Source organism: Danio rerio, chromosome 6 (assembly GCF_049306965.1).
Source record: "Danio rerio strain Tuebingen ecotype United States chromosome 6, GRCz12tu, whole genome shotgun sequence".
In the NCBI taxonomy this organism is placed as follows: Eukaryota; Metazoa; Chordata; class Actinopteri; order Cypriniformes; family Danionidae; genus Danio; species Danio rerio.
In genome coordinates this window covers 45030717-45049769 of record NC_133181.1, presented here as the reverse complement: position 1 = coordinate 45049769, position 19053 = coordinate 45030717, and the positions used below count along the sequence as shown (strand labels likewise).

Sequence of the window (19053 nt, the reverse complement as noted above, 5' to 3'; positions counted from 1 at the left end):
AATGAAACTAAATTCAAACTAATAAAAAGTACTGCAGTATTTCAATGACACTGTCACACGTTCCCTGTTTTGTATGTGGACTTTTACTTTGTGAGCCTGTTTACTTCCTTTTCCTGTAGACATTTTGTAAAGTCACTGATGCTAATTGCTTTTCCATAATTTGTGTTTCCAGATGTCCTTCAATTCTTTGTTATTCTTTGTATTTTACCCCCTCTTTCCTATGTTTCATTAGCTTTGTTTACAGCCACAAACTTTTATGCATATTTTGGGATATTACACACAAAATGGCTAGTTGCAAATGCCAAGAAATGTAGATTTTACATGTATCTTGGCTTTCCATCCAGCCCTTTTTTGTGTGATGTCCTTAAACGTGTATGAACATAAAAAAAATGCATAAAATAATGTACGTGGTCTAATAATGCAGATTTTTTTATCTTAAAATAAACCATGTACATTAACTGTATTACAGTATTTACAAAGTTTTATTACAATATTCTAATTTTCCACTTTTCGTTTTATCCAATTCAAACTTTATTATCATTTTATTTGATTTTTTTCCAATTTATTGCATTGGTTTAAAAATAGCTACTGTCAGTTGTTTGTGTTTTCTATCATAAAAGCGGAGTCATTTAACTCCTATCACTTCAGATGAATTTTATGTTGTTTTCCAGCCTCATGTTTACACATTAACTGGTAGTAAGATACAAAATTAATGTGCTTGCTTACCCTTTCTGGAGAGCGGATGAAATGCCGGAGATCACCGTGTTTCATATACGGCAGGATAACCAGAGGAAGTCCATCGCTGGGAAGCACAATGCCCAAAAGTGACAGGACGTGAGAATGGTGGAAGGCCTTCATAAAGAGTCCCTCTCTTAAAAACTGCTCCACCTCCTCCAGATCGGTGATCCCTTTCAAGAAATATACGAGAAGCATCTTTCATGTTGCATTGGTAAAGAATGACTAAGAAAGAACTAATATTTTTTTCAATATTTTCAAATGGTCTGATACCTAAATTCACTTGTAAAATTTCAGTTTTTAATGCTTTATTTGTATTTTTTAGATTATTTAGCTACTGAATATAATATAATATAATATAATATAATATAATATAAAATAATATAATATAATATAATATAATATAATATAATATAATATAATATAATATAATAGGTCACACTTTACAATAAGGTTCATTAGCTAATGTTAATTAATGCATTTACTAATATGAACAAACAATGAACAATACATTTACTACTGTATTTGTTCATGTTAGTTAACGTTAGTAAATGAAAATACAGTAGTTTATTGTTAGTTTATGTTAACTCATGGTGCATTAACTAATGTTAACAAGCATGGACTTAGATGTTAATAATGCATTAGTAAATGTTCAATTATGATTTATAAATGCTGTACATGTGTTGTTCATGATTAGTTCGTGTTATTAAAAGCATTAACTAATGAACCTTATTGTAAAGTGTTACCATATAAAATAATATAATATAATATAATATAATATAATATAATATAATATAATATAATATAATATAATATAATATAATATAATATAATATAATATTCATTCATTTTCTTTTCATCTTAGTCCCTTTAATAATATGGGGTCGCCACAGCAGAATGAACCGCCAACATATCCAGCATATGTTTTACTCAGCGGATGCCCTTCCAGCTGCAACCCATCACTGGAAAAAAATCTAAACACAATCACACACTACGGCCAATTTAGCTTATTAAATTCACCTATACTGCATGTCTTTGGACTTGTGGGGGAAACCAGAGGAAACCCACGTGGACACGGGGACTGACCCAGCTGTTGCTTGAACCATCGACCTTCTTGCTCTGAGGCGATCGTGCTACCCACTGCGCAACCGTGACACCCATAATATAACGTAATGTAAAAACAACAATTATTAAAACAAGTGCTAAATTACTTACTATTCAGTGATTTGACTGCACAGTGGGTCTCTTTGTTATCACTATCAGTAAGATATCCATGATACACTGTCCCAAAATGACCTGAGAAAGATTTAAGATTAGAATGTGGAACAGAAAGATGACATGCTGCTCAACATATTACCCAGATGACTTGTCACCTTTGCCAATGATTTGTTCATGCTGGATTTTGATCTTATCGGGTGAGATTAAAACATTCTTGACCTCCTCCAGCAGATCTGGCCGGAGAGCAGACATGGAGACCTGACGGCGCATCAGAGGAGCTGCTGCAGAGTCCATAGAGCCGGCATACGGCAGACTGGTGAATGTGGTGCCCGAGCCATGAAATGGAGAAACTGACAGACCTGCAGGACGAACAGTTTCTGTAGGTTGAAAAATGGACGAGTAGTACCAAGCTGAACAACATTATCTTTAAATGATATATATTGCCAGGGTCAATATTTTCACAAAAAATAATCGATGTTAGCTTGTCTCACCCCTTCTGTAGTCGCCATCAGGTGATCTGTCGTAATTCTCTGCTGTGGTGCGATTTGAATGCATGGACAGTCGAACCTCAACAAGTGCAGCTGCCAGTCAAACATGAGGTATTTTTAAAACATTCAAAATTACATAATTTTGCCAAGTTTTATTTTAATAAAAAAACATAATTATGATATTTGATTTTTATTTCTAAAATATTTAACTAAAGTTGTCAATGTGATCAAAAGCTAACAATTTCATGTAATATTTCAAGAGTTCACACTTAGCTGATGATTTATAAAAGCTTGTTTGGCATGCTGTCCCGGGAGAGAGCCCCGAGCTCAAGGGCTCCTCGAGCCCGGGGCTTCCTCCCGTTGGCAGAGCGAGAGGGGAGCCTGAGCTCGGTGGATCTCAGAACTCCCCTGCTGCGGTAGCTAAGGGAACACAAGGGGTTAAACAAAAGCTTGATTGTTATGCATGTTGAATGTCTTTGGATGGTGGGAGGAAACCGGAGAACCCGGGGAAAATCCATGCGGACACGGGGAGAACATACAAACTCCTCACAGAAACACCCACCGGTCCTGTGGAACCAGGCCTGGCAGTGTTCTTGCTGTGGGGCTCACAGTGCTAACCACTGGGCCGCCGTGCCGCCCAATCAGAGGTAAAGGAGGAGGATAGGGGAGGAGGGGGGTTTCTTCCAAACGAAGATAAAGTGAACGGAAAACTGTGGCTATTTATAGTAGCTTAGGGCTCATATGATTGGAAGATAGTGATTAGCAAATGCGAGACCGGCCGTGATAAATCATAAGCACGTGATCCTCTCGAAATTAGTTTATGAATAAACTTCACTTTAACATTTGCTTAACCCCTTGTGTATGTACAGTTGTGTCTTTTTTTCTACACTAAAAATTGCTGTAAAATTTACAGTATTACTGGTCATTTTTACAGTATAAATGCCAAAAGTGCACTGTAAATTAACAAAATAAAACTGTGCTGTAGTTTTACAACACAATAGTCATTGTTAACTTACAGAGCACCTGTAAATTTTACATTATTACTGGCAACCAAACTTGCTAGTACTGTATACAGTATAATATGTACTGTAAAATGTATGATACTGTAAAATTTACAACAATTTTACAGTGAAGCTAGCACAATTGTAAACACAATGTTACAATTTTAGTGCCATTTTCTCGAGTTTGATCAAATACTTGGTTTGGAGCAATGTAATTCTATGTATATAATGATGTAAAATGTAATGTGGGTGTATGAGAGTTTGATTTGTATGCATATACCGAGACATTTCTATGTGTTTTAGTGACCCTGCACAATAATTATAGTATACCAACATTATTGTAATTCGTAATCACAAATTTATCCAATACTGTAATAATAATAGAAAGTGGTTTAGAATTTAATATATGCAAGATTTAATTGTGCTTATTCCATCAATAACAATAGTGGCACCATGTAAACTAAAGAATTAAAATCCTAAAATGGTACAGAATGAATGTGGAGTAATTTGTTTGATTTTTGAAAATATTTACACAGGAACAGATCATCATCTGTTTGTCCTTGGCACAAAAATGTATTAAGGGAAAAACAGACATACCTTTCTTTTTCTTTCGCTCTTGAGCCATCGCAACATAGACAATAGCTGCTCCTACACCAACTGCAGCTAAGATGCCCAGCACCACGCCCACAATTAAGTTGCTGTTCTTCATTACAACCATACCGATGTCATGCTCTTCTCTATTCACTAACACCTGAGAACAACAAAGTGACAGAGCAATGCATCACCAGTGAAATGCAGAGTCATCTTGAACATTTTAAAGCTGAGTTTAATAGTTTGCAGAATCTAAACCTTGACTGGTGCCCCTTGGCGGGGGATAGTCAGATTTTTGGGGATCCTGCAAGTGATCTCATTGTCCAGAACTTTAGCATTGCAATCCACGCCATTAACTGTCATGATGATTTCCATGCAGCCCGACACCAGAGCCAGTTTCTTGTGCTGAAATCAAAATAAAAGATGATATTTAGTATATTTTACAGAGTATTCACTTTATTCTAATCATCCACTTAAGACATTTTATGCAGGGCTTAATTTGTGCCGTAACACACCAGATCCGGATCCAGCACCTCTGAAATCTGATCCGGCACCTCATTTTACCGATCCCCCTCCTCAACCGCCTTTCTCCCCGTCCGCTGTTAACTTTCGATTTCTTCCGCGACACCCCCGCCCTGCTCACTTTCGTCTGCGACACCGCTCCGCCATCCCCACACACACACTTTCATGCGCGACACCTCTCCATTCTCGGGTACCCTGCCGTATCTGTTACCCTGATCTGTTCCGGGACCTCGCAATTCACAAATTAAGCACTGATTCTATGTATTATAACTAGTATTGGCAGACTTATATGCTAAAAATGTAATGCTAACTATATATATATATATATTGACTCTAACACTTGACTCTGACTGTCCCTCAAACATTTTTTGATACCACATAACCAATATTTAACTGAAGACGCACGTGCAGAGAGACTTCATCCTGGCCTGGGCTGAGCTCCAGCACTCGGTCCTCTGTTTCAAATGGGATGGGTTCTCCATTAGCATGGCATGTAAAAGTCTGAGACTGGAGATCTTTGGCTCCATCCAGATCTACAGAGAGGATTCCTGTTGACTCCTCACATACAGGGCTCATACACTCCATCTGCGTGGGGTTTCCTTGACCAGAACACACCTAAAATAATCAATAAGTCAATAAGCGACAGCATATTAACTGCTTTTAATAAAGCAAAAATAAAAATAAACTAAAAAATCCTATCATAAAATTATTCTTCAAGTGGTTCCAAAAATTTGTGAGTTTCTTTTTTACAGGTAGCCATTGACATCCATAGTAGGAAAAAAAGCATTGGTAAAATCAATGTCTACCAGTTTTCAACATTCTTCAAAATGTCTTCCTTTCTGTCCAAAATAAAAAAAAAGAATCTCAGAATAGAGGCTGCACAGCTGTAGGTCGCAAGAGCAAGAAGGTCGCTGGTTCGAGCCTCGGCTGGGTCAGTTGGCTTTTCTGTATGGAGTTTGCATGTTCTCCCTGTGTTCGCGTGGGTTTCCTCTGGGTACCCCCACAATTCCAAAGACATGCGGTACATATGAATTGGGTGAGCTAAATTGGCTGCAGTGTATGTGTGTGAATGAGTGTGTATGGATGTTTCCCAGAGATGGGTTGCAGCTGGAAGGGCATCTGCTGCGTAAAACATATGCTGGATAAGTTGGCGGTTCATTCCACTGTGGCAGGCCCCTAGATTAATAAAGGGACTAAGCCAAAAACAGAATGATTTATTGAATAAATGAATCTCACAAATGTTTGGAACTAGTAGAGGGTGAGTAAATGACAGAATTATCATTTTTGGGTAAACCATCCCTTTAAAATGCCCCATCAAAATACAAATGTGTCTTACGGTTTCCACAGGGTCTTTGTAGCCGCCTTTGTATTTAATGACGGCTTGGGAAACAGAGTCCAAATTCTGCCCGGTGATGATAATTTTTGATCCTCTTCATTATAGCGGGACCATAAAATACACAGTGAACAATTCAATCACTCTTTCACACTACTTTTATAAATATATTTACATATAAAAATATTAATTATTGACATACCTTCTAAAACCACAGTTGGGGTTTACACCCGTCACCTCGGGATTCACCCTGTAGCTGAATGTTTTTGTGGAGGAAATAGTCGATCCATCAATTACAACCTTCACATCCACTTCTAAAGTATCCTTCACACCTTCAGACCGGCAAACAATAGAAGTCCCATCACTGGAGACGCTATGGAGAAATAAGAGGAAAAAACTCAGGGACATGTGCTTAATAATGAAATACTACACTTATAACATTTCTAAACCATGGCTGGTAACTTTTAAACAGTGCATTTCATAACCTGGCACAATAACCTTTCAACAGGGCAATTTCTGTCTCCAAGGCTGATCGTTCTGGATCCACCTGCATCCAGATGCTTTCCAGACAGGGTGATCAGGGTTCCTCCAATCTTGGGTCCAAAGCTTGGACTGATATCTGTGATTTCTGGAGTCTGACGGGAGATACAATATCAACTTATGACTTATCGAATTAATTATCAGAAGTACTTTTAATAATAACACTAAAATTTACTAAAGAAAGTAGCATATTCGGCACAAAATTGGCTTTAGAATTTATTAAAGAGCCCATATTATGGGTTTTTGAAAATTCCCCTCCATGTAGTGTGTAACACAGCTCTAAGTGAAGTGGAGTATCCAGCTAAGGCTTAAATCTGTTAGTGTACAGTGTTAAAAACGGTTGATTCATCTAAAAAAGAGTCGACTCATAGTGCTTCAAACGAGTCGCCTTGATACAGATTCATTAGGTGTTTCGCCATGACGTACGAACGAAACCAAGTTATTCACGTGCACGCGCAAACCCGGGAGATTTCAAACCTGAGGCCCCGCCCTCTGACGCAGAAACCGAGACACACACACACACACACACACACAACCACAAACACACACACACACACACAAACATGCCGGTCGATTGAAGTCACACTGCAGATGGATATATTGAGTCTCTACCCAAAGATGAAACCTCAGCATTATAGCCAAGCAGTTGGAAACTTCTGGAAACTTCTGGAAGCTACATGCTACAAAGAATACTTCATCAGCGTTTGTTAAAGGAAGGATCAGTAACTTACTGATAGACGTCAGGATGGGTTTCTTCCTCCATTTCTCAAGTGTAAGTACGTGCGATTAAAGTTGCCTCGTTGACTCTAGCTTGCAAATGTATTTAGTTGTGATTTGTTACTTGTAACCGCGTGTACTGTATCAGGTTAACTGGCTATATTCTCTTATCGTGTGCAAAGTCACGTTAAAAACGCGACGCGTGCTGCGTTAACGGAGCTCCGTGGACGGGGAGTAACGTTAGTGTGTGTGTCTGTGTGTGCGTGCGCGCGCTGTCGTCCGGAGGTGTGTGTGTTTGTGTGTGTGTGTGTGTGTGTGTGCGCGCGCGCGTTGTCGTCCGGAGCAGGGTTAAGTGCGTATGTGTGTGTGTGTGTGTGTGTGAGTGTGTGTGTGTGTGTGTGTGTGTCTGTGTGTGTGTGTGTGTCTGTGAAAAGAGCAGAGTGAGAAGCTAGGAGATCTCCTCAACTGTTTTTGGAGTTTTTGCTCAATAAAATAGTTAGTCGTCTGTATTTTCAAGTCCATAGTCTGTATTTACATTGACCCACTGGCAGCTAAAATCCACGCCTACACTATCGAGCGTGTATGAACTGTGATTACTTTTATATTGCTGATTAGCTGTTTGGCATTTCACTCTCTGACTGAAGGCAGTCGACCAATCGCAACAGACTGTCATCGGTCCAATCAGCGCAGATTAGCTTCGCGCTAAGGAGGGGTTTGGGAACAAATGAATCACTGGACGATTCATACAGGAGTCGCTGGGATAATTAGGTAAAAATAAATGCAGATTATAAGACCATGAAAGTGTTTTTTGACCTTGCATGCATATTAAACTGTTGTTGGAGACCCTTACAACCAAGATATGACCCTATTTCATGTATAATATGGGCTCTTTAAGAAGACTGTTTTCTTATAAATGTTATATCAGATAACAAAACTCATACTGTATGCAAAAGTTTTAACCAAAATAAAATGACAAAAATTTGCTAATTTGGTTGTGCGTTTTCCTGAAAGTAGTTTTTAAAATCTAAAAAGGGGATTGGCATTAGTGTAAGCTGTTAGTAAGTCTGGCCCCAAATCTGTATTAAATACATAATCAAGTGGACATTTTAAGGTTGAAAATGGTTTGGTAATTACCACAAAGCTGAAGCCTTGAATGCCAGCCTTCCCAGAGATGAAGTATCCACTTCCCGCTTTTTTTTCATTAACTTGGATTGTTATGTTAACACTTTGATGCAGGCCTGATTCCTCTCCAACAATCCTACAAACCAGCCTGAGAAAGGAATTAAAAATAATGTGCATAACAAAACACGAATGTTGTTAATATTAAATAAACCTGAAATACTGAAAGCTGAAATAAAATAGAAATAACAGAGAAAAAAACAACAACTGAAATGAAGTGCTACTGTCAAACTAACTTTAAGATAAGATAAAGGTAAAAGACTGAAATTAAATAAATTACCACAAAATATCAAATAGACAATAAAATATGAACAAAAACTGAACAATTTCTACTATCAAAATATTACTGATAAGTGCATATTATTGTACAGTTGAAGTCAGAATTATTAGCCCCCCTGAATTATTAGACTCCTTGTTTATTTTTCCCAAATTTCTGTTTAAGAGAGAGAAGATTTTTTCAACACATAATAGCATAATAGTTTTAATAACTCATTTCTAATAAATGATTTACTTTATCTTTGCCATGATGACAGTAAATAATATTGGTCTAGATTTTTAAGACACTTCTATACAGCTTAAAGTGACATTTAAAGGCTTAACTATGGTTATTTAGGTTAACTGGGCAGGTTAAGGTAATTAGACAAGTTATTGCTTTTATTGTAGCCAAAATAAAACAAATAAAACTTTCTCCCGAAGATATTATCTGACATACTGTGAAAAATGCCATGCTCTGTTAAATATCATTTGTGAAATATTTAAAAAATAATAATAATAATTCTACCTAGGTTTGTCACCAAACATATTTAGAAATTGAAAGATAATACAATTAAATTCAAGCAAAATATTGCAAAAATAAATTACAACCTGCAAAATTTAAATTTGTAAAAAATTTTAATTATTAGTATTTTTTTTTCTCGAATTTTTCTCTTTTTTAAATTTGTATTTATTATTTTTCTGTTCATTCATTCATTCATTTTCTTGTCGGCTTAGTCCCTTTATTAATACAGGGTCGCCACAGCGGAATAACCCGCCAACTTCCAGCAAGTTTTTACGCAGCGGATGCTCTTCCAGCCGCAACCCATCTCTGGGAAACATACACACATACACACACACACTACAGTCAATTTAGCCAACCCAATTCACCTGTACTGCATGTCTTTGGACTGTGGGGGAAACCGCAGTACCTGGAGGAAACCCACGCGAACGCAGGGAGAACATGCAAACTCTACACAGAAACGCCAACTGAGCCGAGGATCGAACCAGCGACCCAGCGATCTTCTTGCTGTGAGGCGAACGTGCTACCCACTGGGGCACTTAAGGCATGTTCAAATCCACTTTAATATTAAAAAATAGCCAACAATGCCCTTAAACACAGCTTATTTTCAGACCAGAACACCATTGGGTGCACAAATGGACACACATGCATTTGCTATTTAAAAGGGTGATGATGAGACCCAAATTGTGTTACTTACAGAGAGCTACTTGTTTTCTCTGGTACAACTGTACAGTCGCTGTTTCCCACTCTGACCTGATGAGACTCTTGAGTGATAGCAGGACGGGAAGCTGACTGGAAATTCCAGCCGCAAAGAATAAGTTCACTCGTCCCATTTGAAGGCACCGTCCTGGGGAAAAACTATTAAAAAAAAGGAGCAAAATTAGTTTGTTACAAATGAAACATTAATTAATCTTCATTTCAGTATTTTGAGAGAAAACTAACCACCAAGAAATGCCTAGCACATTATTATTTTACTCTTAATTAACTTAAGTGAACATTTTCTCTATTTTTTACCAGTTTTGTTGACTTTTTATACTAAAAAGCACAAAAAGCAACTTTCCATTTGGTGTGAGACAGAGGTGAGAGTCCAACTGATAATGCAGTTGTGAACACAGTCCTGCCCTTATATGACTACAATGAGTTTGAAGCGGCCCTAACATTATTATATACTCACCATATATTAAGAAAAATGCTAACTTAATAGACAGACAGAGTTTACTATCACCTTTATTGCCCAATTGTCATCATACCCCACTGTCAAGGCATTACCTGGGTGATAACAGGAGGGCAGGAGTCGCCGCTCCACTGATCTTCACACTGATGCTGTTGGGAACAGACTTCACCACACCAGCCACATCCCATAAACCTCGGGGCTGCTAAACACGCTGAGCAGTTTAGGAAATGGCTACAGCCTGGGCCTCTGGGAGACACGTTTATTAGCTGTAAACACAAGTTTAAACGACACATATTGGACGGATGCAAATGGAAAGTGGCTGAATGGTTTTTAAACCTATACTTATACTTTTTTTTATTGTGAAGATTTTTACAGAGAAATGTTTACACAAGAGAGTGATTTGTCTTTTTCTTGTTGTTCACAGTATTTTTTTTAACTGTCGAGTGATTAAATGTAAACAAAGAGAAGTCAGAATTCCTAACTCTGACTTATTTTTGTGCAAGAAATATTTGCAAATGGATAATTCATTAAAAACACCTCATTATATAAACATTACACTTTACATTACATTACATTACACTCGTAATACAAAAATATATATCTGCAATTCCTAATGTAATCAAGCTTGGAAGTATGGTGATGACTGCTAGTTTGTTTTTTACTCATTGACCTGCAGTGTCTTGCCCTAAACCTTCAGTTCACTGCTGACAGAATTGAAAGTAAATACCTTGTTTCCGACAACAAAGAGCAGTGATTCTAATGATGAATGAATGGCGGCTATCCGTGACACTTTCTGTGCATCTTCAACAAGAGAGTAGTTGGCAAACACTACAGGGATTGATCTGCTCAGAATGATCTGAAAAGTAAATGACTTTTTGTCAGCCAAGTGTCAGAAATACTCATACAATTTAATGACAGGATCACAGTAAAACAATTATGATATACAGTTGAAGTCCGAATTATTAGCCCCCTTTCAATTTTTTTTTTCTTTTTTAATTATTTCCCAAATTGTTTAACAGAGCAAGGAAATTTTCACAGTATATCTGATAATATTTTTTCTTCTGGAGAAAGTCTTATTTGTTTTATTTCAGCAACAATAAAAGCCGTTTTGAATTTTTTTAAAAGCCATTTTAAAGTCAAAATTATAAGCCCCTTTAAGCTATATATTTTTTTCTAAAATAATTAATGACTTGCCTAATTAACCTGCCTAGTTAACCTAATCAAATATCTAGTCAAATATTATTTACTGTCCTAATGGCAAAGATAAAATTAATTATAAAACTATAAAACTATTATGTTTAGAAATGTGTTGAAAAAATCTTCGTTCTGTTAAGCAGAAATTGAGGGAAAAAAATAAACAGGAGGGCGAATAATTCAGGGGCCTAATAATTCTGACTTCAACTGTATATATAAATTTTCCCTTAAAAAGGCAATATTCATTTATAGTAGACCATCAAAATAAAGAGCCAACAAAAATTCAGACAATGACTAAATTTGGGAAATGACTTGAGGAAAAAATGCAACTTTATACACACTTTTTAACATCTGGAAAAGAGATTATGCAAATCGGAGTAACCAAAAATATGTGGTTGCAGATGTTTAGATCGACTGGAATGAATGATTGGCCTCTGAAACATCTCTAAAAATACTTTTGCATCATGGACTTATATTCTGATGCATCAAAACTCTGCATCCCAATATAATTACAAATGAATTGAGTAGTTCATTTTCTGAAGAGACATGATCACTTTATATAATAAACTGATGTAATTTGTTTTTATATTCATTTCCTTTCTCGTTACTTCATAATGTAAAAATTTTCATATTTTTTAGCATGAAACTTTCTAGATGGACCATATTAAAGCTCTATCCAATGATGCCTAATTTATGTTTATAGCTCACTGGGGTCAAGAACTGTTACTATTTAAAGTTAGGTATACAGTAGGTGTAAATCCCCAAAAGTGAGTGTTCTATAACAGGTTAAAACACTTATGATTGAACAGTGTTCACTATATGCATATTTGGTCATGGAAGTGTAAGCATGCTTGCTTCACATGCAGGAACCAATTAAGTTTATTATTGGGTGTCACATGGCACATTTAAGCTTCTGAAAGAATCATGTCTCTTGAGAAAACAAAGATAAAACTGCTTGGATTTATTGTTGCGTGTTTGTTTATTTAAATCTTTTTACAAACTTTTTTAAGCACTAGATTACTAAGTGAATTGACATTGATTCCAGGTAGAATAATCTATCAGATTCCAATAATCATCTTCATTTTTGATCCAAAGATGAACAAAGAGTTTTACTGATTTAAAATAAAATAAAGGTCAGTAAATAGAGTAAATGTGAATTTTCAAATCAGGGTGAAACATTACCCTATTAGAAAACAAACTTGTTTCTACATGAATGAGTGATGCTATAATAACCTGCAGAAGTCTTCCGTGATCTGTGCCGATGTGGGCCACAGTTTTGGTCTCAATGGTGGTGACCAGAATAGAGGTGAAGAGCACATTGCTCATCTGCCCATTGAAGAAGTCCACTCTGTAGTAAGGCTTTGATACCATGGTGGGAGTAGTTTTGCAAGTCAAACTGTCTGAATTCTAAACAAATGAAACAAAACATTAAACTGAAGGTATTTAATGAATCAATCACTTATGTGTTGTTTTGTGCTGTTTGAAAGTACAAACATAATAAATTAATTCCACACAATATAACTGGCAACATCAGCTATTACATCAATATACACTTTATATCATTGTCTATAACTAAATGTAGCATTTGATCATTTTAAAAACAAACATTTTTACTTGTCACCATTTTTATTTACTTTTTTGCAGATTCAAATTTAAAGAAGGACACATAAAACCTCTACCTAGGCAGTAATTTCAAAGAAAAGGAAGCAACAACTTGTAAACAGAAGACTCCAGACATCATCTGGCAGTGATAAATGAATTCCTGCTAAAGCTTGAACCCTTGTACCAAATTAGTATTTGTGAGATGTGTGCAGTCTTTCAAGATTTACTCTACATTGCATTAGATATCAATGAAGTAAGGTTGTCATATTTTAAAGACTTTAAAAAGTTTTTGAAAAAAATCATAAATTAATTAACTTATTTGTTTTTGCAAATTTAAGTGGATTGAACATGAAGCAATTAAGTTGGCCCAGCCAAAAAAACACTCAAACTTACTTACTCAAAATTGTGTAGTTTGAACAAACAACAGATGTTGCTGTCTAGAGTGCAAGCTTTACAATGTGTGCGATTTTCCAATTTCTTGGAAGTTGCATGATAACTTTTGTAAAATCTTGACCTCCATCTTGGAGCCACCTTCATAAAAGCAATCATGTGCTGGCTTGTTTATCAGCTTATTTATCAGAATCTGTCCTTGGAATGAAACAAGGAAAGTATTTTTTAATATTAAAACTAATTATTAATACAAGTATAATTATTTTTTACATGGGTCAAATACAAAATGTCTCATTTGCATAGTGATTAGCCGACATAAAAGCATATTAAATGTATGTGCTTTAAAATGCGTCAGTGAACATTCTTTTAAAAATTCTGACAAAAATTATACATCAGATTATGCACTGAAAAAAGAATACTTTTAACCAACTTTTTAAAAATTCTTAATTTGTTACAGCTAAAATGTTTAGACTTAAAAAATTAGATTTTTTTAAATCAAAAATATTTATTGTGGCCAAGAAAAAAAAATAAAGTACCAAAGAACCAAAGTAAAAATACTGTTTACTATAAACACACTAACTTTTTTTTAACTTTGGTACAACATAGATTTTTAATATTTTTATTAGCTTTTTTACCTCATCTTTGCTTTGAACCAACCTAAAAAAACAGCCAATTTGATAAATTTCCCTCAAATTATGCAGAAGTTTTGACTTGGATGGACTAAAGAAAAAATACAACTTTGAGGAAAAAACTAATGCTTTCATTTTTCCCAGGGGGTTTGTTTTTTCCTTTTTTTTTTTTTTTTTGCAAATGAAATAAAACAGGTAAAAATCCAAAACCGCTTATTCACTTAATCCAATATAAAAATGTTATAAAAAAGACACATTAGTTCAACTTTTTTTAGTGAGGGTTCAGTCATTCTTTGTAATTGTAATATTTGAATGGCAGGGCGATTAATCAAAAAGTAATATAAAATCGACATTCAAAACCTATAATCGAGAGTTGCCTTTAGACGACATATAAAACTTGTCAGTGAACTATGAGGGCAAATTTTTTTTATAAATAAATAAAATAATAGTTTATTAATCGTAATCGAGTTAAAATGTTCAAATAATTGAGATTTTGATTTTAGGGCAAATCGCCCAGCCCTATTTAAATACAAATGAAACAACATAATTTTGCTGACCTTTAGTTTTTAAAATACATTAAAAATAAGTGATCATACTAAATTATTAAAATTATCAAAACTGACAAATGAGGGAACAATGTTTTAAAAAATAAAACTTACATTCCATTAGTATTTTGGTACAGAAAAAAAATGATCTTTATTTACAGTTATTTAGTATGCAGGGTTTAGAAAATCTGCAGTCAGACATCCCATGGCTATTGTTTTTTCAGTCTGGCTACCAAAATCTATCTCTGCCCGGTGGTAGCCCAACTGAAAAAAACAATAGCCCCAGGACATCAGGCTACTAGATTTTGCAAGCCCTGTAATTAAAAGATTCTTAATCTAAACATGCCTGACCAGATTTTATCCTATTAAAAGGAAAACCACAAAAAGAATATATGCAAGTAAACCCTCCAGACATCATTTACAACGGACATATTTTATAACATATAAAAACTTAAACTACAGGACATCTGCACCATAAATCATGTTTTATTTTAGCCACCCTTCTCGTTATCTCCATTCCTATTGGTTAAAAGCAAACAGCTGACGTCACTATTAAATATCCTGCCAGTGCATACTTTCTTGAATTCATCAGCTTTGACTCATTGCCTATTTAAGATCCCGAGAGATAAGGCCAAGCTCAGCACAAACGTCTACCATACAAAGTTTTCAGTCTACCAGTAAGGTATCGAGTGATGTATTACAGGTCATGTTTGAGCTTGTATTGGCTGGTATCTACAAAACAAAAAGTGACTTCACAAATCCAACAACAAAATAGAGACTACTCTGAGCAAGTCCAGGTCCACGGTCAAGTTTAAACGAAAATCAAATGTTTGTATGAGTCATTTCCTGAAGCAAGCTTCACTTAGCATGAATTATTTTATGGTCCACTCCTTTTAAGGTACAGGTTGTGTAATATAAACTAGACCAAGTCCATAAAACCCTCTGACTAAAAATGAGATGAGGACAAGTCTTACAGGTGCAAACATAAAATGGCAGTAGACCATTACAGAGGATTTCATTCAGGCTTGTTTGTAAATCAAAACTGTCTTTCATATTGAAAATCATTTTACATAAATGTAATGTAGCAGTAAGGTTGATGTGCATGACATTTACATTTTCATTTGTCAGATGCTTACAAAGCAACTTATATTTGAGGAGACATTCAGCAAATCAAAATGAAGAGGACATGAAGAGCTAAATATATAAGGAACTGTTAGTGCTCAGTGAATTAAAAGCTAGAGAGTTTTTTTTTTTTGAGAGAGAGACAGAGGGAAGTGAAGTGTGTTTCTACAGGTGGTTTGTCAAACCCACTCACGTGTGATGCACATTTAATAAATTGCTAGAATTGACACAAGACTGATGCATATAAATAAAGTATCTGTACAATATGTAAAAATTTAATGTTTTATTGTAAATAAAATATAAACTAATTTCATCTGATGTTGTGGTTTGTACAAAACAGTGAATAATTTTATTTTGTGTGTGTGATGGTTTGATCAGTGTGGAATGTGCCTGATGGTAGAAAAATCATTTGCAATATTCATGAAAATATTTCAGTAAGTTACTTGTGTTGACTGACACACAGCCAAAGCACATGCAGAGACAGATGACTGCCAGACAGCACTAGATCCTGAAGATAATCAGTACCCGCAGTTCTCTTTAGTAGGATATTGTATTTGAACAATCAGATTTGTTACATTATTTCTAAATTGACGTTAACATGGTTGATTATGTTTTAAATGATAAAAAATTAATCACAACAAAAATGAGAAAATCCTTCATTGCTCTTCACAGCATAACTATGGATATATACAGTCCTCAGCATGAATAAGTACATGCCTTTTGAAAATGAATTCATTTGGGGGTTTTTTAAAACCTTTTTAGTGATTTTCACATTTATTGTGATAGGACAGTGGAGATTTACAGACAGGAAAGTGTGGGGAGCAGAGATAGGGAAGGATCAACAAAGAATCTCGAGCCGAAATCAAACTCACCGTCAATGTGAGCACCTCGATGCTACAGTATGTATCAATGCACAAATCCTTATTAGGCTATCGGCGCAGAGTAAATGTATTTTTAAAAAGACTTAAGATCACAGTACAAAAACGATTGGACCAAAGTAATGTGTTAAAAATAAAATATAAATATAAAATAAAATATAGATAAAATAAATATAGATACAATTTTAAATATATTTTTTACAAAACAGGAACAATCTAGAGAAATATAACAAATTTAGAAATAACTTGAAATAACTTGCTTGTATATATTATCTTTCTATTTCTAAAAATGTTAGGTGACCAAACTCTTATTTGAATGAATATAACTGTACAATAAATGCAGTAAATGCACAATAAATGTGGTTAGTGCGTTGACATATGGTGTGGCAGCACTCTGGGTATCACAAGTTCAAATCTTGGCTCATGGACCTTTCCTGATCTTACCCCCACTCTCTCCCACTTCACTTCCTGTCAACCAACTGTCCTTAAATAAAATAATAAATATAAAATAAAAGCAAAAATGGCAAAAACAAATAAAAAAATAAGGATATTCCTTGTTGTACAATAAAATCATTTAATGAAGTTTAACGTCTGCCTGTGACTGATTCAAAGTAGGGACTAGGATATCGAATGTGTCATAACTGATGAAAATTTTATCAGATATTGCACTGCAAAGAGCAAAACTAGTTTTAACTTAAGTCCGTAACTTGGAAAATGACCCCAAAATAAGCTGGATATATAGATTTCAGTATCTGTTTATAATTTGGTGGAAGTGACTCTTCAAATTGGACAGAAAATCTGATATGTAGAGCAATGTCATACAAATCAGTGATCAATATTAATAAAAGTGATAGACTCAATGTTTTGAATGCAAGCATATATTTAATGAACTGTTAGGGAGCTCTCACGTTCACCAAGTACAGACACTGGAGACAATGGACGACACTGTACACACATCTGCCACTGAACTGCACTACAAATCCCTTTATGCCCTGCAGTCACACACCAGTTCCAGGTCACACCTTCATAACACACCCAGCTGAAGCTCATCACGACTGCTTGCATAGACTATATGCACACCTCTCACACACACATCTTGGCTGAGTCTTGTTACTGTAGTGTGCATTATGTATGCGTTTATTGTTTGTTTCACTGTTTATGTTTGTTTTGCCACCTGCCTTGACCATTCCTGTTAAATCGACCACTCTATGGATTATCTCAACCCAGGCTCATTCTGAAAATGTACCTCTATATACATTTGCCTTATATGTCCCAGAAGTTACTTTTTTGCTGTTTTTGTTTTAGCGAATCCACCAGAGGCCGTTGTGCAGGCTTTTTGAGATGTCAAATTTCTCTCATGAAAACCAATTGCCCGTGCTGTTCTCGTGTAAATCCACCAGAGGCCGCTTTAAGCCTGATTTATACTTCTGCGTCAGGTGACCGGCATAACCCACGGCGCAGGCAACGCGTGTGGCTGTGCATTCATACTTCTGCGCGCTGTCTCTGTCGGTCTGCATTAACACTTCCGAAACGCTAGTTGGCAGTGAGGTGTAAATGTTCCTCTGTGTCGAGTTTCTTCGCTACTTTTTTGCATTTCCTGAACACTTCCGGGATCTACAAGTGGCTCAAACTCGCTCATTTTGAGGCAGGAACCGGCGGACGTGCAACAACTTTAACTATGAGGTAAACACAAAACAAAACTTCCATCCGGAGCTCCTTCACGGTACTCCACACTTGTAAACAATCGCTCGCGCGGCGTCGCGCCATTCGCGCGGCTCACGGTCCCGCCTAGACTCGTCAGCGATACCAAGCCGACCAATCACAGAGCTTACGCTACGCGTCGTTGCGACATGTAGTTACATTTTTTGAGAGGTGCACGTCAGCGACGGCGATGGCCACGGCGAAGGGCTATGCGTCAGCGCCGTAGCATACGCCGGTGTTTGACGCAGAAGTATAAATCAGCCTTTAGACTGACAGACTGACTGACTGACTAACTGACTGACCAATCGACCTACTGATTTTCTTCCCTAAACCCAACCTATAGTGTTTTTAAAAAACACAGATTGACTCGTCCACCCACTTCCCTAAAACTAACCGACAGTTTTAAACAGCAATCCAGTAAAAAAAAGCCCTTGTCTGGTTTTTACCATGTTTTCAGATTTTACCACATTCTCATCCTGTTATTTACTTGTTTATTATATTTTTTGGCTTCTGTTTTTGTCTTACCCATTTTCTGGATTCATTCTTTGTCAGACCCTGTCGTCGTGGTCAACTCCTCTCTGTGTCTCAAGTCCGCCAATGTACACGTTGAGCTAACTGGACAAACTGGTACTGCTTGAAAGCCGTCCATATGGAGATAAGCAGTCAGCTGGTAAGTGTGAAAAGGTGCGTTTGTTTTAAAGACGAAATGCAGCCATACG

The 19053-nt window shown here is 36.0% G+C and overlaps 1 protein-coding gene across 23 annotated transcripts in view; it reads right to left on the bottom strand.

The window, feature by feature from the left end:
* mst1ra (macrophage stimulating 1 receptor a) overlaps positions 1-19053 on the bottom strand; it is a 44532-nt gene that overhangs the window by 5847 nt on the left and 19632 nt on the right. For 9 of the 23 annotated variants that reach the window (XR_012408124.1, XR_012408121.1, XR_012408123.1 and 6 more), the window contains 15 exons: positions 12701-12874; positions 11001-11129; positions 10369-10539; positions 9797-9957; positions 8280-8415; positions 6387-6523; positions 6091-6261; positions 5892-5985; positions 4961-5170; positions 4292-4438; positions 4040-4193; positions 2445-2534; positions 2109-2312; positions 1951-2031; positions 727-908 (listed from right to left, as the gene is read on the bottom strand). Coding sequence is in view for 15 of the 23 variants with exons in the window: in XM_073954419.1 (XP_073810520.1) it covers positions 727-908; positions 1951-2031; positions 2109-2312; positions 2445-2534; positions 4040-4193; positions 4292-4438; positions 4961-5170; positions 5892-5985; positions 6091-6261; positions 6387-6523; positions 8280-8415; positions 9797-9957; positions 10369-10539; positions 11001-11129; positions 12701-12874 (2241 nt within the window). In the remaining 8 variants the exon portion in view is untranslated. Of the gene's footprint in view, positions 1-726; positions 909-1950; positions 2032-2108; positions 2331-2444; positions 2535-4039; positions 4194-4291; positions 4439-4960; positions 5171-5891; positions 5986-6090; positions 6262-6373; positions 6524-8279; positions 8416-9796; positions 9958-10368; positions 10540-11000; positions 11130-12700; positions 12875-19053 lie in introns of those variants that run through there. The other 14 variants (XR_012408120.1, XM_073954417.1, XM_005166118.5 and 11 more) reach the window with 4 other exon arrangements.